Source organism: Corvus kubaryi, unplaced genomic scaffold, assembly GCF_017639235.1.
Source record: "Corvus kubaryi isolate FWS band 111438036 unplaced genomic scaffold, C.kubaryi_AGA036_p1.0 125, whole genome shotgun sequence".
NCBI classification, from domain to species: domain Eukaryota; kingdom Metazoa; phylum Chordata; class Aves; order Passeriformes; family Corvidae; genus Corvus; species Corvus kubaryi.
This window is the reverse complement of record NW_024580660.1, coordinates 286,863-312,172: the sequence shown is the minus strand read 5'-3', so window position 1 is coordinate 312,172 and position 25,310 is coordinate 286,863. Positions and strand designations below refer to the sequence as shown.

Below are 25,310 nucleotides of genomic sequence, written 5' to 3'. Positions count from 1 at the left end.
CTGTGTCATTCCCAGGCATCTCTCTGCCTATATATTCCATAGGGAACCCAGGTTACTGGGGGTATCTGCCCCAAATGGTGTGATGAAACCCCTGCTTTTTCTTTTTGTGTTTTTCACAACCAAGTCAGTGACTGTATCTGGACTAGTGATATTTATCACGTTGGGAGAGTGATGATTATCTGGCTAGAGTTTATGAACATTTCAAAGATTCAGATGCCATTATGATACTGCTGAGACTTGCTGCGGCCTCCACATTTCATCAGTCATTTGGGGAATACGTATAAATGCTGATAAACTTGTGGGTACTGAAAGATCCAGTCAATCGATAATATCTTAAACTTTTGGTTAACTCAGTTCTGTTCAATATATGGCACTTGAGTGCAAAGTAACATCAGAGAGGGAGGAACCACTCTGAAAAGCAGTCTCACTAAGTGGAATCTTAAGCCATGTGGGACTAGAAACACACCACAATCTTCCAGCATGATGCTCTACCAAAGTAGTCAGTGTAATCCTAGAATGTTTATTTTTCTTTATTTAGTGCAATGAGTGTATTTAAGTCAATGACATTGACCTTGGATTTTTGTGGGTAATTTGGACACATTCATACTAGCATGAGTGTTGAAAAATTAGAAATTGCTTTAGAGATCTTTAATTGCTTCAAACATGGCAGTATGAAGTGATGCCTTGTGAAAGAAATAGCAAGAACTATGTATTCAGGATACACGTATATAAAAAGATTACTAGGAGGTAATCTGACTCTAAGTATGCATATAATTCCACTGGAAAATTGCTTGGTATAAGTGTATGCTTTAGTCCTCTGGAAAGGGATAAAAAGAATCAGCAATTGACAGCCATACAAATGAAAAAAAGCTTAAATAGTAACAATAACGACTACCCACCACTGGTCCAACCAGAGAAATTATGTGATAGCTTTTTCATTGGGTTTTAAATTCCTATAATGGAAGTTATGTTTCAGCTATTATGAAATGTTTGCAGTAGAGCAACAATTAAGCAAAATATAAGGGATAATCAAGTGTTAAAGGTTGTGATTTTCAGGCTAGATGGCCCTATAACTAAGCACATGGCTTGTTTTTAATCTAGAAATTTAATAATTTAATTCAAATTGATATTCCCTATTTCACCTTCATGCTACTGCAGCTGTCTGTGAATAAACTACCTGCTGTACTGTCACACACATATGGAAAGGTGTGAAACTATACTTGGTTTTATCACCTCATCTCAAGATAATTTAAATATTGTTATATTTTAAACTTTGATAATAATATATTTTAGCCCTTTAAATATTCTTTATGTTGGAAATCGATAACAAACCCCTTGTCCTACCAAAAGCAGTACTAAAATGCTGTGGCAGTATATCCTCACTGATTTCCTAAGTGAACTGTTTAAACACTTACTGTAACTCAGGAAAGATTCTTTGAAATTAATAGGGCATTGTTAGATTACACAATAGAGAGTCAATTCCCAATGCAGTTATATATTTAAAATAGAAATGCCAGTTTTGACTGCATGTGCCAAGCATTGTTTCAGAAGTAAATGTGCAATAACCACAGACTATTTTTTATAAAACAGAGCTGAGTGACCATTTCAGCTCATTTGTGCATACTCAAACATTAGAACTTTCTGACACAAAGAGACACAAAGGGCAGAATAGAATGCTGATTTTTTTTAAATTAAAATCACCTGTGGTTATGATATATTTCCTATTATCTGTCAAAGCTCAAATCCTGGCACTATTCACATTAAAAAAATGTAACTACATGACTATATTACATTTCTCTACAGTGCAACTATCTCTCATCTATGCTGAACTCTCCATCACTGTCATTCTAATCTGAATAAAATTATACAAATTAACATTTCACTTCAAATTAATCTTTGTTTCTCAAGTGCCATTCTTCTTGTTATTAAAGGCTAAATCCTTAATCCCAGCAAGTAATCTGATAGGATTATTTGTATGAATAAAATGAATGGTATTTCAGACAACTGTCTGTCATTGCATCTTGTCTCAGAGTCCCACAGATTTTCACTGAAACTGTCATTAGCATGTCAGTGAAATCAGAATCTCACTAACTCAGCCTTAATGACAAGCATAAAAAATTAAGGTAAGGTATTGGTTTAGAAATAGAAGTAGAAAGATTTCCTGGAAGTTCACATCTTTACATTTCTATTTTAAAAAGAGAAATTGTTCCATTCTTTTAGCAGGTAGGCATATTGTGTGTTTTCTGATTTGCAAACAATGATTAATTCACAGCATGAGTAGGGGATTAGTGGATGATTAAACAAGTGCCAGCTTCTGAACTTCTGAGGACTTAAGCTGACCTTGCACTGTGGGGGAAACCCCCCCCAGAGCTGCACTCACCAACCCCACCTTTCATATTCAGTCCAAAATCCTGCAGATTGAACTGGTCTCTGATCCCTGGCACTGGTGTGGGGCTCATCTGTTTCCAGGCAAAGAAGCCAATATTGCACAAAATCCCCCAAGATAATTTTGTCACCCTAATGCATTGCAGGTTCTTTTAAGTACCAATCTTTACAAGAAGGGGACTGGGGAAACTGGTAGCTGGTACTGCTGCTCCCTCTGCCATATGGTTCAGGGTCCTTCCATTTTTCTGTCATGAATGATGAAGCTGTTTTCACAATTTAATGATGCAACAAGGGATTTAGATGGGGGTTTTGCTTGATAAAAGGGGGCCTCAGATGTGTGACAAAAATTAATAATGTATCCAAGCCCTTATTATACTAGATTAGATGGAGGGAGGTCGACTTTTGCATATTAATGCTTCATGAAGGGCTTATAATAGGATTTAGTATGAAGAGCACAGAGATACATCCTCCTCCTCCCACATACACACATGAATGAAAATAACCTGTTTTATCTCGATTTAAGAAAGCCAAATAAAGCTGTTATACTATGGGTTCTGGCCACAGATTGTTATTAAATAGGATCGGTTTTAAGTGTTTCTCCTACAAAGCATGTTTAACCTAGAACTTGTGCTTGGGAATAACTGTTTGTCTCTAATGGCAAAAGTAGATTATTCTCTCTGGTTTTTTGGGCAGCTGAGTTCATCTACCACTCTGATATTCATGGCATAATCCCAGCTTTGTTAGTCCTGTGCCATTTAATGCAAATTAAGGGCACAAGTCAAAAAAACCCACTACGTTCTGTCTATCATTTAAGAAAACATAAATTGTCAGGGTGAGCATTTCACAGGAATATGTTTACAGTAGAGGGGTCAACAGAGTCATCGGGAAACTAGCCTGTACTAAACAAAAGTCAAAATGACTATATATGCCACAGAATAGCTGAAGAGTGTCTCCCCATGATGGGTTCAGTTCTACTTATCTACTTTGAAATACATAAACATAAGTAAAAGTTATCCCAAGAAAGGTTATCAGTGTGATTACAGACTGAAAAAGACAACTAGACTAAGACAAATATCATTGGGAGATGAAAAAGTGACATGGTAGGTATATAATTTTAAAAAAAGCAATACAGGTGGTATAAGTCTTCCACGAGTGGCTACTCACAGTTTGCAGTCAAGGAGGTGAATTATGGAGAACAGCTGAAAATGCGTGGGGAACAGCTGAAAAAAATGAAAAAAATTTGCACTATACCAAGCAAAAAAAGTCTTTTCAGAGTCAGTAAGAGCAGTGTTTATATACATTGGAAGCAGGTAAACCATCATTAATGGTGTTTAATTTTTAGCTTTCAAGGCACCTCGGGTAAGAGCGTTATAGGCTAAAATATTATTTTCTCTGGTACTGAGAAGCAGCTGTATAACTACACTGACAAATGTGGAATTTTGGAACTAATTGAATACAGAAGGGCAATAATCCTTGAGAAACTAAATGCAGAGAACCAAATTTATTCTTGAGTAATTTTTTCAGGACTAAATATAAAATTTTCATAATTTAGCCCTCCTTGTTGAGATATAACTGCAAGAGTAGGGTTATGTTTGAAATCTGGGCTTATTTTTGCATTCCATCCTCCATTGATAAAAATCCTTTGAAATCATTATCTGAACAAAATTCACTACACAGTTGACATAAAATTATGCCAGATGCTTTCAGAGAATCCTAGTATGGTTTGGGTTGGAAGAGACCTTAAATATCACCCAGTTAAAACCCCCGTGTCATGACACCCCTTTCAGACCAAGCTGATAATGAACTTCTTATTTTTTGGGATTATACCATCCAGGTGTGTCAATGCTGTCAAATAACTTTGCTCCCAGTTCTCTCCTGGTCCTGAGCCTCCACGAATCCTTACTGCATTAGCAGTGGTATTTAATAAATAAAACACTCTCTGAAACAAAACCCATGGATGCTTCTGACCGTTAATTGCAGGCGCTCTATACAACAGGTATCCTTAATCACTTCTACTTGCTTTGTTACTTCACCCCAAAACAATTAGTACACCAGGTATAATGCAACAAAATGTTATCAAGGCTGGTTGCATAAAAACACTAATGTCACTGTCACTTTGGTCTGAAGGAATCTGCCTTTGCTCTGAGCAGTCCTGATACAATCAGCTGTAACATGTGGCCCCTATATCAGAAAACACTCCAAAAAGCAGTACAGATGTCCAGCTTTTGAGTCCAATGCATAGTAGCTAGCCTCCCAAACAACTTCACAAAACATTTTAAAATTAAACCTACAGAAGATTCCTTTGATAAGTGTGCTATATACCTCTCCATCAACAGAGACAGTTGAGCCACAGCCTAAGCCCTGCATGTTAGTAAGCTGATTTGAATTAGATAGTCTTGGTTTGAAACATTATCTAGCAGATTACATATTTAAAGAGCAAGATGTCCCAAAGCTAATGAGCTAGAAGAAATGAGTCAGAGCTTTCTCTAGACATATACAGATATAATGAGTTGTAAAACGAAGCTGCAGGTTTCAGACAGGAAAGAGAGAGGACTGGTAGAGTGAGCAAATGAATGAAGAAAAAAAGCAGACAAGGTGTAGAGGATCTGATTTGCTTAGTGATGCAAAAGAAAGATAGGACCGTGGTTGTGGATACTGAAGAGATTAAAACCATTAAAATAAAACAGCTTGGGTAGAAGACATATACTGGATATATGAAGTAAAAAGTTGGAAAGGAAAAACTACTACTGAGTAGGGCAAATGCTTATAACTTCTGAGATGGAACCTGATCTGCTTATGAAAGGATGGTGTCATGCACTTGCTGGTACGAGAACAATCTGGATTTAATGATCCAGGAGTCATTTACATACAGCATCAATTGCAATGATGCTGTCATCCAACAGCACCCAAATTCTTCATAAAATACACATTGAGATATCAAAGAATAGGTCTGCAAACAAGCAATGGAAGACGCAGCCTGAAAACTGTTTGGGGTGTTGGTATGAGTCAGTGACATTAGTGGGGTTTGAGGGAGGCAGAAAGCTAAAGGGCTTTGGGTCCGTGATATACATCGACTTCGTCTTTGCAAACATTTCACACCAGTGCTTGATCCAGTCCCTTGTATCATCTGTTTTGCTAAGTCTCATGAATATTTTGGGATTTTTTTATCTTCAAACCTGGCAGATCAAACCATAGCAAATTCAGGTCATCAAAATGTTCTATGTCAAAGTCTTAGAAGGCCCTCATCACACCTGATATGAGTAGAGATATGTTTTGTAAGGAGGGAAGCGTTAAGTGTCAGTTAACCCCTGAAATTTCTATATATTCAAAGAAAAACCTAAGTTAGAAAGTTGGTCGCAAACTGTCATTGCCAGCAACATTTGCAGAAGAAGGGATTCTGAAAAGCTGCTATAAGCCCACAGACATTCCAGCTAGCTCCTGTCTTGCTCCTTTCTAGACATTATGTTTTACTGGAAAAAATGAAGCATTTAATACAGCACTGAGGCTTGCAGTTCCTCGCAGACAAAATATTCTTTGGGTTGTATAAGAATACAACATAATCATGTCTATGCTGTGCTGCTGGCCCTTTGCAGTAGAAGGCATGTCACAGACGAAAGACAGTAGGTAGAGTCAAAGAATAAATTTTACAAATCTTGACAGAATAGTCTAAAAAGTCACATTATGTGATACATATTCTGCTGCTCAGAGCTGATGCTGCACTAGGACTCTCCCAAACAAGCACTATTCAAGAAAGAACAGCAAAGGAGAGTCAAAACCTAGCTTAAATTTTTATACATGTTTCATAAAATAAGTCTCTGTTCAACATATTTCATATGATTTCTGTAAGGCAAACCAGCTCACCAACTTGAATCCAAATAAATTTCATTTATTTTATAATGACAGAATTTTTTCATCTAATCTTTTAACTAGGTTGGGAAAACCTCACAAGAAAACTCATGTTTTCAATCCTCTTTATTTTCCACCCTTACCTAACACATTTGTAACTAAGAATAGGGAAAATGTTTTATCACTGTTTACAAATCCAATATTTGTTCAATACCCTTACTTCATTCAATGAAAATAATGTTCTCTAGAATACGATCAATATTCATGTAAAATTTTCAAATGCAGAGGTTTCTCAGAAAAGAACATGGTTACATTTTCCATAGGTTCCTGTTTACAGTCAGAATAAACTAACTTATTTTGAATTTAATTTATTGTAATGGTGCAAAATGCTTTCACAAACACCCCCACACACCTACACACCACCTATGATTCCCTAGCAAACTAACAAAATAATCAAACTTTCCAATTCAGTAGATAGGTCTTCTGGGAAATGATGATCAGTGGCACTTTGGAGGTAAAAACTATGCAGTTACAGTCCTGAATTAATTTTCTATGGAAGCCATTGAATACTTTCTATGCTTTTGTATTTTTCAATGCAAATCTGTTAAAATACATGCAATGATGTTTTGTCGTTGTAAGTGACCAAGACTTACTGTTCTTTAATTATTTTGAATTTTAATGAAATTACATTAATAATTCACTGATACAGCGTATATTCACACATCTTAAAACTACAGCATTTTCTTGTTTAAAAAAATATTAAAAATTCTGTTTTAAACATACAATTACTTTCCAATATTTTTTATAGGACAAATTTAGCTAAGGTACTTCCCATCCCTAATAAAAGACACACTTGGTATCTATAAGTTTCCTTTTCTCAAGGTGACTTTACTTATTCAGAGAAGAGAGGCATTGATAATTGTGGAATTTGTCAAATACATTAAAAATTAACATAAATAAAAATGCAGGGGACTCAGCTGAGGGATTGATTCCTCCACATATACATCTAAAAGGGTCTTTAGCTTTATGAATGCTTTGCAGCTCTTTTCATTCCCAGTCACTGGGGTAAAATGATGCCTCCAACCAGGACCCCTTACTTTCAGATATCCTATATGTAACTCGATATGTCACCCATCTGGCACTCAGCATTTGACATGCACTGTGCTCAGCCCACTTTTTGAGCTGACACTGCTTCCAGCTGAGTAACAATATCTGTAACACACTGTAGAATGCTTGCGTAATGTGAATTGCTTGACAAAGGTAGATGACTAGTGCTGCTGTACAGATGCAGAGATTAGAAATCCAGAGATGAAAATAAATATATTTCTTTCTCTTTAGTTTGTCCCCAAAGAGAAAAATGAGCCAAATGACTTGAAACCCAAACAGATTAATACCCCCTGCAACCTCATTTCATTCTAAGCACTTCTCCTGAGCTGTCAGAGTAATTTTCTTTCTCTTCTCCCATCCCAAATGTCTCTCATTCAAATATGATTTTGCTATTATTACTACTTGTATTGCAGGAGGATTAAGTCACAGTTCATGACCTTTGAGGCCAATGTCAGCAAAACACTGAGAAGATCAATGTTAGATGCTGATTTTGGGGACTGAGTCTATCAGTCAAGAAACAGAAATAGATAAGTAAGGCATAATGTTTTGTTTCAGGACCGCTTCTGGTCACTTTTGAGGACCAGAATTTATTGGGGTTTTTCCCCTCTCCTCAACATACTACTATTGTATTTATTATTATTATGGTTATTTTCTTCTACATATAGTTCCACAGTTGCTGATTTTGAGACTGAAAGGAATTTTTTTGCAAGACTGGAGGCTGCTGAAGACATGTCATGGCATTTTAATTCCATCCTGATGCAAGGGCCAAGAATTATGGCAGTGTCATTGGTCTCACCTGCTTTATCTCTCAATTAAATATATTCAAATGTGAGCTGCATTCAAATATATTTTGATTGAATGTAGCTCAAAATCATTCTTACTTGATCTACATAATAATAAATAGTGTTGAATGAGATATTTAAAGCAATAAACCAGCAAGTTCATACAAAAAACAGCACTATATCACAATATTTTTTTAGGTAGAATTTGGTATTTATGGAAATAAACATAAGAAGATTAAAGGGCACAAAGCAGAAATACTGATGATATTTATGATTGTGTGCTGAGAGATGCAAAGCAAATATAGGAAGATTTATTTGCTCTTGATTAATGTTTATAGAGGAAATGGACTCACTAAAATAGCCATTCATGACATCGCTTTTAATAGGTATTCACAAAAACAATAAAAAAGCCATTTCTTGCAAGAATCATAATTTAACTCTAATTTATTCTGCTTTTAAATCCTTATATTTTTGGGGCGAGAGAGGCAATTGTTCTTATAAAGCATAGTTCAGACAGAGAATTGACTCACAAGTGAGGCTGCAGAATTATTTCCTCATCTGCACCCTGATGTAACTAAATATTCACTAGTATTTTTGTGTCTAAATACAGGCAAGATTTTAATCTGGAAGAAGCATGTCTCTGATCACTGCTTCAGTTACATTTTCCTTTGTCTTCTAGAAGGAAACTGCTTCTCTTTAGTGAACATGAGAACAGAGGCAATTCTGGGAAACAGCTTTCAGTTGTGGCAAGTAGAAGCTGATTTCAGATACAGGATCAAAAAACTAGAGTAAATTTCCTTGAAGAAACAGTTATCTACTGTAACAATTTTGTAAATCTCATCCTTATAAAGAGATGACATTTTTTAATATTATATCTTCACATGATTTTACAGGACAAGACACCATTGGAGTTTATGTGAACATATGGAGGTATTAAATTGTAAGGAAAAGAACTGCATGTAGTTTTGGAGTAGACACTCATAAAGAAATCAAGAGTAGAAGCCAATTTAGGTTAAAATAGTCCTCACAGTGCAACACAAACACATGCCCAGCCAGTCTCAGTAAATGTATTGAACATGCTGACAAGCAAAGCCAGAAATGTGCTGTACAGACAGCTAGATGTTGTTTAACTTGAGATGGAGATCACAGGGAACACAATGAGGAGACAAGATTAAGAGCTCTTCAGCAAAGCTTCCTTATCATGCCCTTTAATATGTGTCAAATAAAAGTGACATATACTCAGTTTGCTATTTGAAGATTTGTTTCAGACTCCGATTCTAAATGCAGAATGTGGAATATTGTGTCTTTGAGGAGAATTTTCATCCTGCTTCTTTAGCCCAAGATCTGTTTCTCACTGACTTATGGCACTGTACCATTTTCTGAAGAACACAAAATAAGGTCAAAGGTTTCTGTCAAATCAGTTCCACATCAGATACTGTGATGTCATATGTCATCAGATTTTTATTTGCATTACATAGCTTTATACAAAAAAAGACACAATAATGCTAGAAAGAAGGTTTTCTCCTACCAGGGGTGGATATTAATTGAATCAAATAAAAATTCAGTCGAATCAGTGGAATTTTGAAAATGAATCACCACTTCATGCGTTTATTTAGACTTTGTAATGTGCTTTATTTGAAGTTAGGATGCTGTGGAATCAAAATGAGCAATTTTTAGTGAGCGGCCTCTGAAAAAACAGCACTAAGAATGATCTATTTTCTATGGATATGTGTTTCCAGATCAGTTAACTCTTGTGTCTAAGAAAATCCCAGCTCAGTTCGAAATTCTTCCTGCTGCTTTTGGCTTGTATCAAAGTGGATTCTCTTTATAAGGAGTGAATGCATGGTGTCACTTTCTTACAATTAAAGCACATGAGAAACTCTTTTACTGACCACTTGATTTAGCAAACCATTTGGAGACAGTTTCTAATTTTGTTTCCAGAGGGTGGAGAATTCAATCAGATTTGGTTGAAATTAGTGTGAAAATTAAAGGAAAGTGGGTGTTTATAGGGAAAGTAATATCTATATCTGCCACTGCATAAGATATATTTCCTTAGGAAATCATGCTAAATAGATAAATACATCCATGTTTGGTCTGGGTCTTACCAGACAGATTATTACACTAGATGGAAGCAGACACTTATCCAGTCCAATTAGTATGTTCCTCATATAAAGAACACATGTAGGGAACATCTATATTGATATACGAGCATCTGTAGAATAAGTCAATTGGAACAACACTGAGGTTGCTCACTTTCCCTTTTTTTCCACCTTTGCAGAGTATTTGGTGCTGCTATACTGCTGACATCCTCCCTCAACATGCTAATACCATCTGCAGCCAGGGTGCACTATGGATGTGTCATCTTCGTTAGGATCTTGCAGGGCCTTGTAGAGGTATGGAAAAATTATAAAATAACTAGTAAATGTGATAGATGTTTGTTAGCTTTTAACTAGCAATTGTAGCTTTGGAAGGAAAATAGAAAAGGTTTTGAATTTAATGTTGATCTTGAGTATAAAGGATTTCAATGTATGAATTATAGCTATTTGATTTTCCTTCAGCTATAAACTTTCATGGCAAAGTATTCCGTGGCTGAGAAGCCAGTGGAATATGCATTTAGCACTGAAGTTTCACTAAATTCATATACTGCATAAGGCTTATACTGGTGTAATTCTCAACAGTTACTTGCTGGCCAGCATCGCAGAATAAATACATAATGAAAACTTATGGTTGTATCTTAAGTCCTGACCATGCCATTTTTTTGTTGGAATGAATAAGAGATTTACCATAATTTAAAAGAGGAAAAAAAATTGAGCTTCTTTTCTCCCTTCCCCTTCCCCTTCGCCCTCCCCGTCCCCGTCTCCTCTCCTCCCCTCCCTGTCCCCTTCCCTTCCCCCTCCCTCCCTCCTTCCTTCCTGACACATTTTTGGTCCTGTGATGGCTGGTTCTTTGCCCCTCAACTTTTGTGTGGCCACACAACTTCTGTTGCATGAACTGCTTTTAACCAGTGTGCTTTATCGTATTAAAAGATTCCAAAAGGGGGTGCAGAAAGTGCCTGAAAGTTAGGTGACTTTCAGGTAACCAGTTTCTTAAAGTATGTGTGTATAAATCTGGATCCATTCCTGGCAAGTGATATGCATGCACAGAGTGTTTGATTGCAAAGATGAGTGGAAGAGAAGCTAGGGGGTAATGAATTACACAGTAAAATAGCTATTGTAGACTCACACATTTCTCTGATACTGTTCAAAGGAACTATGAATGCAAAACATTCCAAAGAAGACTTTTTGGAGAAGGTTCATGATAAATTATGACAATCTTATGATTATGTCTTTGTATGTTTTTAAAAAAATGATAAAATACTGAAATGAGCAGGAAACTGGTTACAGGATCTTCTTTCAAAACAGAAAAAGGTATTTTACAATTTTCTGCATATTGAGGCTCATCATCTCAACATTTGTGAAACCCTCAGTAATTGCAAAAAGATACTAATTTTTCTGCTTTTTGCAGAGGAAACAAAATGTCAGATAAGGAGAAAAGTGAATCTATAGAACCTATGTAATATATATGCATATACCATAATTCTTAATCAGGAATTTCATGGACGATTATTGTACATTTCATATAACATCTTCTAAAATTTCAATGCTACAGGTTTAGTTTTTCTACATCTAAATTAAAGGCTGGTTTTGAAGAGAGACCTAAAAGGTAGCTGGTTTAAAATCAAGTCAAATAATATCATTCAATTATTTGCTTTACATGCTCAAGGAGGTTCATTAAAGACAAAGAGAGTGAAAAACTTCTCTTGAAATTGTATTTCTAAGCTGCTATAGATATTATATTCTAGTTTTAGAGCAGAGACACTTCAATCTATATTTCCTAAATTATACTTCAAATGTTTGATAAAAAAGTAAGGGTTGGATAAATCAGTCCTGCATTAGAAAGACTTCGGAGAGTCTCTGTTGTCATCCTTTGACTCTGGCTCTTGTGCACTAATACTCTTGATCTTTAATTATTTGCAATTCGTTCCTGGAAGTGGGAGGGGGAGCAAAAGCAAATATGTTTTATACTTGTTTCATAAGGTCTCTTTAATGATTTGGAGTGATATACAAAACCCATTTCATCTTGAATAGATATTGAAGTTTTTCTGTGGCTGTGCTCAGACTTTGCTATAAAAGTGCAAAGCATTCTCAACTTCTTATTTATAGCAATTGAAAATAAAAACTCATGCAAAGACAATTAATTGAGTGACTGATCAGCATTAGCTAACTTGTGGCACACCCATTCCCCAGGGGGTCACCTACCCTGCCTGCCACGGTATTTGGAGCAAGTGGGCCCCCCCATTAGAAAGAAGTAGGTTAGCAACCACTTCCTTTTGTGGTAAGTAACTCTGTATTTTTGTCTTCCTTTCATTTGTAGTGTACAAGTGTTTTGAAACTGATTTTTTCTCCCTTTTCATCCACATGTCTTGTTTTCTAGGTTCCTATGCAGGAGCTGTCATTGCAATGCCTTTAGCTGGGATTCTAGTGCAATATACTGGGTGGTCTTCTGTGTTCTATGTGTATGGTACGCATTCCTGCTCATTTCACTCCAGTATTGTATGACCTTACTCTACCCTTTCTAAAAATGTAAAAGCTACTGTTAAGAGGACAAAAACCCCAGAGAAGTGGGACTGCAAAGCTAAAAATACAGTCTAGAGAAAAGAACAATGAAAGAACAGAATTTAAAGAGAAGAGTATGTAGGAAAGCAACATGATTAAATAAGAAAAGCTAGCTCATGTTGAAACCTTCATCACTTTACCACAAGCAGTGCGAACTTCTGGGCAGATCTATAGTATCTCTGCTCACACTAACATCTCTCACACTGATAAAACTGCGAATTTAGAGTACTTGCCCTGAATAAGTTGTCCTGATTTTTATCTGAAGACCTATATAACTTTATTCCCACTAGTTGTGTTAACCTACACTGATGGAAAAGAGTGTCCCAAGGGAATACATTCTGCATTTGTGTGAATTAGGTGGAAGAATTATAGAAATTTAATAAACTACTCAGGAAGTGCATTGCTATGTTGAAAAAAATGGCAGTCTCTTCTATTTTGCTGGTAAAAAATTTAGTGCAGTAATCAAACAGCAGCATCTTAAAGCAGAATGGACCTCCATTTACAGTTTGGTGAAATGAAATGGAAGCTGTTTCATTGCATTGTACAAATTGATGTTAAGATCAGTGAATATTCACTTACAGTGAAATCATTCTGTAAATGAAGCAAAGACTACTTCACTGTGCTATAGCTCTGCATGTATTGTGCATAAATATTATTCACAGGATCAAATTCTCTGTTGGAGAGTTATCTCTACTGAGATAACTCAGAAAAGAAGCACTAACAACAATTGTCATTTAAATTTGTTGTAATTCTTCACAGATTTTTCTTCCTTGTTTGCTGCTTTACTGTGCATTTCTTTTTAAAGTCTTTCTTTCCATTCCAAAGGGAGCTTTGGTATAGTCTGGTACATGTTTTGGCTTTTGGTTTCATATGAGAGTCCTGCAAAGCATCCTACAATCACAGATGAAGAAAGGAGATACATAGAAGAAAGCATTGGAGAGAGTGCCAACCTCCTAGGTGCAATGGAAGTAAGAATATTCCTCACACACTGGTTTCCAATGAGATAGTAAAAAACCAAACATCCCAGCACCCAAATAAAGACAACAACAAAAAATCAAACGCTCTCCTTTAAGACCAAAAAGTGTACTCTGAACAATTTGAACAAATGCGTTTCTGGGGGGTGGGAAGATCTGAAATCTGCTGGTGGGTTTCTGGGTGGATACTGGTTTTGCACTAAGAGAACATAGGTTCCAGTTCTTCTAGCAGATGACTCATGGAATTTATGCCTCTTTCTCTACTCCAAAGTATAAAAAAGAGGTACAGCTACATTTGAAACTGCAGCTTTATTTAGACTTGTATCTTGAGCTAAACAGTTAGTTTCCTTCCTATATAGTAATTTCTGGAAGGTTTTCCTCTTCCTAAAAGCAAACTGGAGGAAAAGCACTACTCCATGTCTCTTGAGGTTCCCAGAACATCAGAAAATGCCTATCTTTGCTATTTTATGTTTTGTCTGCCAGAAAGACTGCAAGTTGCAATAGAACATGCTTTGAGATCCATAAGAACATTCCCCATTACTGCAGTAATTTTGCTGGAAACATGCTATCAAGCCTCTCATAATCTTAGTTCTGTACTGGTTTAGTTCTCAAGAACTGCTAAAAACCATGTATGAACTCAGAATTTTCCAGCCACACTCCAATCACGCTAACTAATAATCATTGTATTTCTGTAACTGCTGAAAAGCTTTAAAGAAACTATTGCCATGTTTGCTCACTCAGGAAAATAAAAAAAATTGTTTAAGCCTCACTTCATCTGCTTAAATTTTTACAGCATCCATTCCCGGGAGTCCCTCATTATGTTTTCTATTTGGTCAGAACACTGATTCTTGATTGAATTCAGGAATTAATAATTTTTGTCTTAGAAAAAAACTTTGTTCCATATTAAATAAGGAACTGAAAATATTACAGAATCGTTTCTTTGATAGCTGACATTTTTAGGTGCTATTGAGGGACTGTCTTAGTTGATATTCAATTGGATTCATGGTTTTGAAAATCTGATGTAAAATGAGCTACTTTGAAGGACGTTCATACAATTCTAATTTGGACAGTATAATTTCTGTCTAATTTTATTGTGGCTTTTTAATTAAACTTTTGTTTTTCAAAGTGATTGTCTTGTATCAATAGTTCAGTTGATTCTAAAATATTTAAGCTGAAATTCTTTCCATACCATCAAGTTAGATTTTCTGGTTAGCTTCCCATTAATTAAGTCACTTAATTAATCCTTAACTCTCACTTCAGTGTAATTTAATAGGTATAGAGGATGTTGCACATATCCATCTATGGGCTGTTTTTCTTTGAAGAAAAGCCAGTATTCAAATCAACAGTAGACTAAATTCAGCCTGAATTCTTGCTGGAGTGATTTTCAAGCACTTATTTGGGTATGGATCCTGTACTTGGATCAACGCAGATGGGTGGAAGCCTGGGCGTGTGGAGAGGTGCTGGGACTCAGCAGGACTGTCCATCTGTCTTTCTTTTTTTCTTTATGCAATTTATTTTAAAAATACAATAAAACAAACCAAAAATGTATTGACCAAGCAGTTTCAGCTGAGGCTTGATTTAAAAAAAAAAGCAGAATACTGCAATTAAGATTTAAATGATAAAATATGTGTTTGCAATAAATCTCGATGAAATCATGTAGTTACTGTTGCCTTCCATACAACAATATTGTCTTTTAAAGACATTGTTATTTTGGACTTATGTCCATGTATGTTCATGTTTATATGGCTGAGATAAAAGCACTTGTACATGAGTGTTGTGATACAATTAAGTATCGCTGAGTTTCTCCACTTGTGCATTTTGTAGTAACTTTTATATGTTGTGCATATATGTGTTTGTTGGACCCAGCTAAAAAAAGGGTAAGGAAAGGGAAGATGGATAGTTGACAATGATCAACATGGTAACTGGATCCCCTTCCTATGTTTCAGAAATACAAAACACCATGGAGAAAATTTTTTACATCTATGCCAGTCTATGCAATAATAGTTGCAAACTTCTGTAGAAGCTGGACTTTTTACTTGCTGCTAATTAGTCAGCCTGCTTACTTTGAGGAAGTGTTTGGATTTGAAATAAGCAAGGTATGTAAAAAGAATGCAAAGCTTTTGTCTTAACTAAGTAAATATCAGAACTACATTTATAGTATTTATGAAGAATAGGAAAGAAAATTGTTATGCATCTTTATCATGGATTTACATCTTAAATTTTACTCATCCCAGTTCCTGTTTCCTTGACCAGCATGAATAAGTGAAGTAACAACTATGAAAAAGGATGGGATAGGGGAAGGTGGAGGATGAGATTTAGTGGTGATCTGCGTGGGGCTACATTGCAAGTCAAGTGCTGAAAACCAGATCACGCTTGGTATTAAAAAGTTATCAGCAGACCCATTACAGTCTGTCCCTGATGCCCCAGGGGTTGCAGAATCTCACCAAAACTGTGCAGAAAGCATTAACAAATGGACTTTTCCAGGTGCCTTTTGAAAAGCAGGGCCATCTTGTTCTAGGTAGGATAGTATAATTTATCACCTTTCTCTATGCCCCTTTAATGTGGTGAGAACTGCCTCCCCTTTCTCATTTAGAAAGGAGACAAGATGGTGGCAAAATGTGAGGTATAGGGGTGATCTAAGGTTCCACATGATTCATGTGAAGTTTGGATCAGATCTGTAAGGTAAATATGAATATGTGCATACAATCTATTGGAACAGTCATCACAAAAGTACTATGTCTTATTTTGCTGTGTATGTATAGCACTTTGAATATCACCAATGGATATTTAGTATTTTATCTTTCACTACATACAAAGTTTTTCAGACATATCTTTTGCCCACGTGCACTTTGAGGCTTGGTCAGAAATCAAAGGCAAATGGCCATTGTGCACATGATGATGATCCACAGGGAATCTGTCTAGGCATGAGAGGCTTACCACAAAGCTGCACTAAACACCAAAAGAAATGTAGCAATTCACTGTTACATGTTTGATCATGAATTTTCTGAAAAGAAAGGACAGGAGGACTGTAAGTGAGGGGGGGAAAAGCTTTAGCTTAAATATAAACTATGAAAAGAATCTATAAACAAGAAGTGTGACAGCATCAGAGGTTCTTAAAAATTCTCACTGTACTTCATAAAATATAATAATAAAATAAAATAAAATAAAATAAAATAAAATAAAATAAAATAAAAACTTCAGATCAGCAGTTTTCATAACCGAAGACTTTTAATTTTAACACAGAGCCTGACATTGAAAAGAAATAATTAATTAGATGCTGAATGCTTCAGAAAATGAAGAATCAAGGTTTTCTTATGGTCTATACTTTGCTAATTCTAATTTTAATTTTAGGTGGGTATCTTATCTGCTGTGCCGCATTTAGTGATGACAATTATTGTTCCCATTGGGGGACAAATTGCAGACTTTTTAAGAAGTAGGCAGATTGTTTCAACGACTAATGTGAGAAAGATAATGAACTGCGGAGGTAAGTTCGTATTTAATTTAAAAGTTTATTGGAGGGATTTGATGTTCATATTGTGTTCTGTATAGAATAAAGAAACAAACTGAACAGTTGTATGTACTTAGGAAGCAATACTTTCTGTGTTTTTTATGTAATGCAGATGTTGTTGCTAAATAAAAGAAAATACAGGTGCTCCCATTCGCCATTTCCATATAGTTATTTGGTATTTGGAAAAGCATTTAGACTGTTAAAGAAATAGATGAGTTTTTGGAGGGTAATTTGCCTACTCTTAGCTACTTACTCAGTCTTAGCTCCTCATCTAAACACCCTCAGCACTAAGAGAGCCCAGACAACTACCTGAGATTACATCCTTGATTTCTGAGGTGTTAAAGCCACATTACCTGTGGTAAGGGCTGGAAAATTTATAAGCAGGTTAAATGTCTATTCCCATGAGAGTTTGCTGGAGTGACCTAACCACATCACAAGTATTTATTTTCATCTTAAAACTGACAGAAAGTAGCAATAAATTAGCATACAAAGAGTAAAATAAGGATTATTTGAGAGAGGAAGAACATGTGTTTTTTAGAGATGAAAGAAATACCTGATTGTATCCCACTCTGAGGTAATGTTTTATTGTGTTCCTATGAAATGTCATGGCATCCTAAGGCCTGCAGTATTTGAGAGGGAATTAAATTTGATGCCTGGTTTTATTTATTATTTCACCAGGTTTTGGTATGGAAGCAACTCTTCTTCTCGTGGTGGGATATTCACACAGCAAAGGAGTGGCTATTTCATTCTTAGTGCTTGCTGTAGGCTTTAGTGGATTTGCCATATCTGGTAAGATTATATTACTATTAATACTAAACTATTTTATCTTAAGAGATAGAACATCTAGCTTTGTTTTTATTCATGGATAGTAATTAAAAAGCCCACTCACTTTGGAATTCCCAAAGGACATTATTTATGATCATTACAAAGGAAAGTACGTTTGGTATTACAGCTTTTATATTAGATTATTTCTGTTCAAATAATTCAATCTTTTCCATATTCATTGCAGCAAATTAGACTGTCTTCTCATTAGGATGCTAATACACACTACAGATTTTCCTTGAAATCAAACATAGAAGACAAATGGACTGGTATTATCCAATGATACCTAAATTTACACATCTTTGCTTAAATAGAAGTCTTTTATTGTTTTTCCACCGTGTATTTGTTATTGCTTCATTAATATTGTATTATTTTATTAATTTGGGGCTGTTAGTATTATATTATTTTATTAATTTGGGACCTAATTACTAGAATTTTTTTCTGAATTAAAGTTCAGCTATTCCCCTTTCCTGCTGATTCATCGCCCCTTTGTCTTTCCCCTTCCCAAACACAAATCACCTGGCCTTCCCTTTTTTTCCCGCTGTGATTTTAGTATCCTCTCCCATGCTGATTCCTTATGTCTCAAACAGGCTCTCTCATTTTGTGCCAAACATATAAAATCTCCTCTAATCAAATCTGTCCTTAATCTCATGCATTCTGCAAGGTATTGTTGCTGGTTTGTACAATTTGGGAAGTGTATTGCACTTTCCCTAAACTGACCATATCCTACTGCCTGCGTTTTCCCTTTTACTATCTGTATCCAAAGGTTTGGTTTCTGTTTTCACTTACTTAAGCACTTATTTTGGGAAAAATTAATTCTGTCCCTTTAGATTATTTAAGTAGTTACTGCCTCCATTTTCAACAGAATTGGGCTGCTGAAAATGCAAGAGAACAAGTAAATATCTATCAAAATTAATTAGTTATTCAGTTAGAGATACTGTCTTTTTTCTGCAATTTACCACTGAAGATTAGAAAAGAACTCGCTTCTGCTGGTCTATGTGATAGAAATAAAAATGTGGGCAGTAGGAAAGAACATGTTACAAACTGGAAGAAGAAATGACACGTTATTTACAGCATGAAATGGTCATGAAAGAGACTATGAAATATGAACTCTCTCCCTGCCTAAATATTTTCTGGGTTCTCTACTCCACTCAGACACTACTGGGAAGTTTTGGGGTTTTCTTAAACTGCAATTCTGGGAGAAAATTAACCTGGTATCCCTTTAAAATGTACTCTTAAAAGAAAATGAAAACCCAGAGTGTCTCTAGGAATATTTAAGCATTATAAGTCTTACAGGGATAAAGAAATGCAATTAAGCAGACCAAGTATGTTACAGTAAAAATGTCAGGTCACTTTTCTCAACTGAAGTACTGCTCTGCTCTTGGTGTGAATGCTCACTGACCTTTCTCTTGCAGGATTCAATGTCAACCATTTAGACATTGCCCCAAGGTATGCTAGCATCTTAATGGGGATTTCTAATGGAGTCGGGACCTTGTCTGGAATGGTTTGCCCTATAATTGTTGGAGCAATGACAAAGAACAAGGTAAATGGAAATACAGTTTTCAAATCTTTCAGTTTGATACAGTTGGTTTCAAGAGAAAGACCTTTCTGTAATACAGCTTGCCAGGATATCCATATTGGAGTCTGGAACTTGCATCCAGGGATACAGATTTGAGGCTTGCTTCACTATATGCCCACTAGGTTGCTGCTTTTGTGGACTGATAAATTTTTCAAAGAAAGATGGATACAAAAAATTCTAAAATGGACACTTAAATGTTTTAGCTGTGCTGACTTTCACAACCTCAATCTCTAATTTAAATCTTCCAGCTCAGAAGAGTTAGGTAAATCTATGTGCTACTCTGATTTAGCGAATTTCTTCTTTACAGACACGTGAAGAATGGCAGTATGTCTTCCTCATTGCTGCTTTAGTTCATTATGGAGGTGTGATCTTCTATGGCATATTTGCTTCAGGAGAGAAACAACCTTGGGCAGACCCTGAACAAACAAGTGAAGAGAAATGTGGCTTTATTCATGAAGATGAACTTGCTGAAGAGACAGGGGACATTACTCAGAATTATGTAAATTATGGTACCACCAAGTCTTACGGTGCTACAACCCAGGTCAATGGTGGCTGGCCTAATGGCTGGGAGAAAAAAGAGGAATTTGTACAAGAGGAAGTACAAGACTCATACAACTACAAGGAAAGAGATTATTCATAACAAACCTAAATATTTGGTATATTTTGTAGTGTTTGTGATTAAATTCATTGTGATTGTTTGCACACAGAAATAAAATGTGGTATAAACATATAAACACATATCAAACAGGAAGGTCTTACTGTAAAAAAATACATCAAAGTGCAATCTGTATGAGTTGTGATGTTATCACTTTCATTAGGTTATATTTGTTCTATAAACATTAGAGTTTTAAGGGTTTACTGGTCAAAACTATAGAGGCAATTAGATACTTTACAGTATACAAGAGCTAAAACTCATAATTAAAGATTAAAGCACAACTAAGCAACCAAGTTGGCACATCTAATGTTCTTTTTAGAAAGCCAAAATTACTTGATCATTAAAAATGCACTTATATATTTGTTACACTGTATTGAAAGAGACCATGTTAAAGACACACATTTACTCAGTGCAATGTAGGAGTTGTGTGTTTAGTCCAGGACAAGAACTTTCTTGAAGAAGAAAGGTTGAGTCCTAGGCGTTTACGAGGATTGATCCAGTTCCCTTAACGGTAATTGTATCAAGCCTAAAGAACAAATAGGGCATATTGTATGTTTATCATGATTACATGCTGCAGGCTATTCTGTGATAAATAACGGAATTATTTAGGAGTTTTATACTGAATGTTTGGGCACAAATTCTTATTTCTATTCTTTACAGGACCTCATGAAATTACAGACATTGTCATGTTCTCCCCTGCATTTATCAACTAATATAACAACAATATATAATATTAAGTCTGACTTTTCAGGCAGCCTGGCAAATCCCTTTATCAAAAAACAAGCTTTATTATTCTGTTCTTTGCAGTATATTCTGAATTTGTACTGGTGTCTTTAGAAAGAGAAAAAAACCCAATATAACATAGAAAAAAATATAGTCTTTTACAAAATTCCAAAGAGAAGTTTACTATGAGGAAGTAGCCCTATGAAAAAGGATGCATTTTTTTTGCAGAATATTTTGAAACCAATATAAGAAACAGAGAATAATTTAACCCTTATTCTTCCCTTAATAGCTTTCATATTTTTACACATCGTGCCACAGTTGTATACATAGATATGTTTATTGAAGATACTGTAATTATAGAAAATGTTGTTATTTTAGAAATCCCTGAAATAAAAGATGTATTTGTCTTTCGATCAAACCTAATAATAATGGACACTGAATATGAGTAACATAAAAACTCACAACAAACCAAAGTGGTAAATAACTAGTGTTGGGTTGAAACAAGCCAACAAGCATCATGCTTGTCTTTTTAGCATAACTCAACAGTGACTGCAACATTAGTGTACCAAGCAATAAGTGCAATGCATTATGAAGTGCATAATCTTCTAGATAATGTATTAACCTTCATTTAGCTTGTTGTATATACTCGGGGTTGTTGGGATTGAACCAAACTGAACCAACTGAAGTTAGCAACACCAGACCACTTCTTAATACTCTAAAATGACAACAACGATCCATTTCTTAATTCAATCAAATGATTATTATTGTATGTAATAATCCATTCTGGATTCTTGGTCTGTTCATTGTATTGTGCTAGTGATTGGAAACCCTGCTACCGCAATATACAACTTGAGGATTGTTCTTTCTCCTTTTTTTAAATGCAAATCATACCTTGACCTTAAAAAAAGAAGTATTTTGCTTTGTGCCTCAAAGTGATGTAAAATGTGATCATAGCTTTTGCTGTGTTTAATGAAAAAGATGTGGACTGTGTCACTTTTGTTGCTGCAAAAAGTGTTAATAAAATGCTCTATTTATCCTTTTATATAAAAAGGACCAGATTAGTTTCTTGTAATTTTTAGATGCGCTTTAATACAGATGGCTAAAATTATAGTCACTGCAGAACAAATTCCACTATCGACATGGAGAGAGTCTCACAACTGGGAGCCCTGCTCCATACCCAACCTTTTACATTGTCTGTTCTTGCCTCTGACCATGTGTCTGCCTGTGGTGGGAGAGGCACCTGTCTCGAGATTGTTTGTTCACTCACAAGGATGGCTGGCATGGGTGTGGAAGAGAAAGGAGCCGGAGGATCGGTGTGACAGACAATGCAGTGAAACTGGAAAAGACAGACTAATCTGTGTTAGCGAAAAAGCTGGCATAGATCAGCATTCTCTAAAGAAAATGAAAAGCTACGCATTGCTGTTTGGGGAATTTTTCCTTTCTTGATTATGCGACAAGGCTCCTTAACTGAAACATACTACTTCCCATCTATTTTTTAGATAAACCCTAAGCAATCAGTAAATTTAAGGAACCCTATATTAAAAATAAGTATTTTTCTAATAAAATTTTTACTTTTCAATAATTTTCTTTCACCAAGTAGAAGAACGTAGAAACATCAGACTGAACAAGAGGCTTCGGAACACTAACAGGAGCAGTTCCAGGCCCAGTGCTTTTCACCAATAGGCTGGTTGTCATGAGATGCTGAGTCAGTTAACAGACAAAGTTAATGCTAATATTGCCATAGAAACTTCCTGAAAGGTTCAAATGTAAGATAAGTAGGGGTTTCAAAATTACTGTTGTACTTACTGTGGTAAGTGGACAGCTCAGAAAATACAAACTAAATAAAAGCCAATTCTTCTTAGTTTTCAGTCTAATTTACAGGTTCTCTATCTTGGAATTGTTTCAATAATTTCCTTTCATTAAATATAGGTATGGTTTTTTTCTTATTAGCTTGACACCTTTGAAATATGTAGAACAAAGGAGAGACTTTAAGCCAGGCATTAGACAATGCACTGTTCAGCCACCTATAACTCAGTGAGGACCTAACCATTGCCTCTGAATGCTACATTACTCAAGGAACCTCCACATTCTCTTTTCAGCTCTCTGCTTCCGCTTTGACTCCTCCACTTCCTCTTTCAATGGCAGAGCAGAGGAATCCATTCTTCTGGGAAGGAGAAGGAACGTGCTAGGTTTTAAGGTTTTTAGTTCTTCACATCACTGACTCCTATTCATATGAAAATACATGAAGCAATTATGAGGAACATGACAGAGAAGGAAGAAGGGGGAAATGGAGAAAATAATTGGGTTCTTCAAAGACAAGCAGCAACAGCTGTGTCTGCTTTAGGAAAAAGCAGAGTTAAGGGGACATGACCCTTTGTCTCAACTCCTGTATTTCTTTTCTGTAAATAGGTTTATGTTTTTCCCTTGCTACTTCATTTTTTTTATAAAGTAGCATTGCTACAATATACCTCTTCAGCTTCTCCTGAACCTTGCCCTTTCTGCTCAGAGCTTTCTCTTCTGAACTCAGGTTCAAAGACTTGCTCTGCAAGCCTGTTGCACATGTATCGTGTAGTGCTCCGCTTTCGGAAGTCTCAGAAGCTCAAATCATCTTCGTTTGTCAATCAGACCATGTTCACAGTCACTTGATGATTTTGTCCTGTAACCAATTTCTGTTCTGTTCCCCATCTGTACTCCCTGCTCACTTACGCTGGAATAAAAGAAAGGAATTGTTGCTCACATTTTTATTTATTGCTTGGTTATCTTTTCAGTGAAGTAAGTAAAAGGAAGGGGCAGAATCCAGGCTCTGTTAAAATTGTTAGAAAATCTTTGCATTTAGATGGGCTAGAATAACACCTTGGATGTTCACCTTTATGTCCTCAAATGATTCCATATAGACAGGATCAGTCAAATTGACAATTCTTAAAATATTTGAATCTCCCTCAGTTGGATCCCTTCTGTTAACACATACCCTTTATTGCAGAGATAAAGCTATCATAAAGTGTTCTTTGCTTTCAAAAGTGATCATGAAATTCAATTGATCAAATTTCAAAAAAAAACTTTCCTAAGGGGAAAAAGAAAGCCTCAAGGTAAAGGTTGAATAAAAGTTACAAAAGAATATCTGCAAATACGAATGAAATTCTCTTTCAGCACAAAGGTAGGAATAGGAATGAAGGTGGAAGTCAGAATAAATGTCACAGTTCAAAGCCATACTGTAAGAAAGATAACATCACAGTCTCAGTTGCTGCCTCTGAAAGATGAAATGTTTTGTTCCTTTCATGATAAGCAGTGAAGGAGTTTAAAGGCTAGTCTAAGTCTAGATTAACTACTTAACAGCAGCTGCTTTTGTACTTATTTGGAATTTGCGTGAATAATTTTCATTGCACTGAGAGATTTAAGAGTAAATAATCAAAGGACCTACAACTACAGTCAGATATTTTAATTAGGTATCTATGGATATCCTCTCTATCCAGCTAGTGTGTCTCATGTAGCTATTCCAGCTTTGCTTAGTGTTCTTCACTCAGCTGTAACCCCAAGCACAGCAAAGAATGAAATGTATTATATGTTTACTTACAGGCCACTACAGAAGCCTGTGTATTTAGTTATACTGAGGCCAAGCACTTAGACAGTATCTTCCATGTCTGGGAATTAATGTCACAAAATTATTGTTGGCAAGTGTCTCCTTGGTAAAATTTTAACGTTAGAAATGTATAATCCTTGCAGTTTTTGTTTCAGGTGAAGACATATTCTCCCAAACACCCCAGGTGAGACATTAGAAAATGATACAAAATTAGATTTTGAGCAACACTCTAAACTCTGACAGGTTTTTATCTATAAGAAAGTAGGTGGAGAATAAGTACGAAACAGACGTAATGTCAGACATAAAATATATGGATAAGTTAGAAATTACAGGAAAGAAAGCATTGTGGGAAATTTGAGGAGAAGCTTACAGAAGAGCTGAAAAAATTCCTCACTTTCGCACGCAGAATCATAGAATCGTTTGAAATGGAAGGGGCAGTGAGGAGAAAAGACCTGAGTATGAAGTCCTAAATATCTGGTCACTCTCTCCTGAGGCTAAGGTGGGGTCAGAAGTTGGCTCAGAAGCTGATTACCACATTCTGGGGCACCCAGCCTTGTGTCTAACACTTTTCTCTGGCAGGGCCACAGGGACACATAAAGGCCTTAACTACCCTGAGCATTTTGCTCTGGGACGCCCCCTTGCACCCCCAGCAAAAATGATACTTGGAAGCAGAAAATGAATTATGGGAAAGCATTTA

General features: G+C 35.8%; 1 protein-coding gene across 1 annotated transcript in view; it reads left to right on the top strand.

The window, feature by feature from the left end:
* SLC17A6 (solute carrier family 17 member 6) overlaps window positions 1–23,774 on the top strand; it is a 30,259-nt gene extending 6,485 nt beyond the window's left edge. The window contains exons 4-12 of the mRNA XM_042021201.1: window positions 10,399–10,513; window positions 12,407–12,494; window positions 12,594–12,680; window positions 13,601–13,743; window positions 15,696–15,845; window positions 17,101–17,233; window positions 17,936–18,046; window positions 19,495–19,622; window positions 19,966–23,774. Coding sequence (XP_041877135.1) covers window positions 10,399–10,513; window positions 12,407–12,494; window positions 12,594–12,680; window positions 13,601–13,743; window positions 15,696–15,845; window positions 17,101–17,233; window positions 17,936–18,046; window positions 19,495–19,622; window positions 19,966–20,298 — 1,288 coding nt within the window. The 3' untranslated portion in view covers window positions 20,299–23,774. The remainder of the gene's footprint in view (window positions 1–10,398; window positions 10,514–12,406; window positions 12,495–12,593; window positions 12,681–13,600; window positions 13,744–15,695; window positions 15,846–17,100; window positions 17,234–17,935; window positions 18,047–19,494; window positions 19,623–19,965) is intronic.
* The last annotated feature ends 1,536 nt before the right edge of the window (window positions 23,775–25,310 follow it).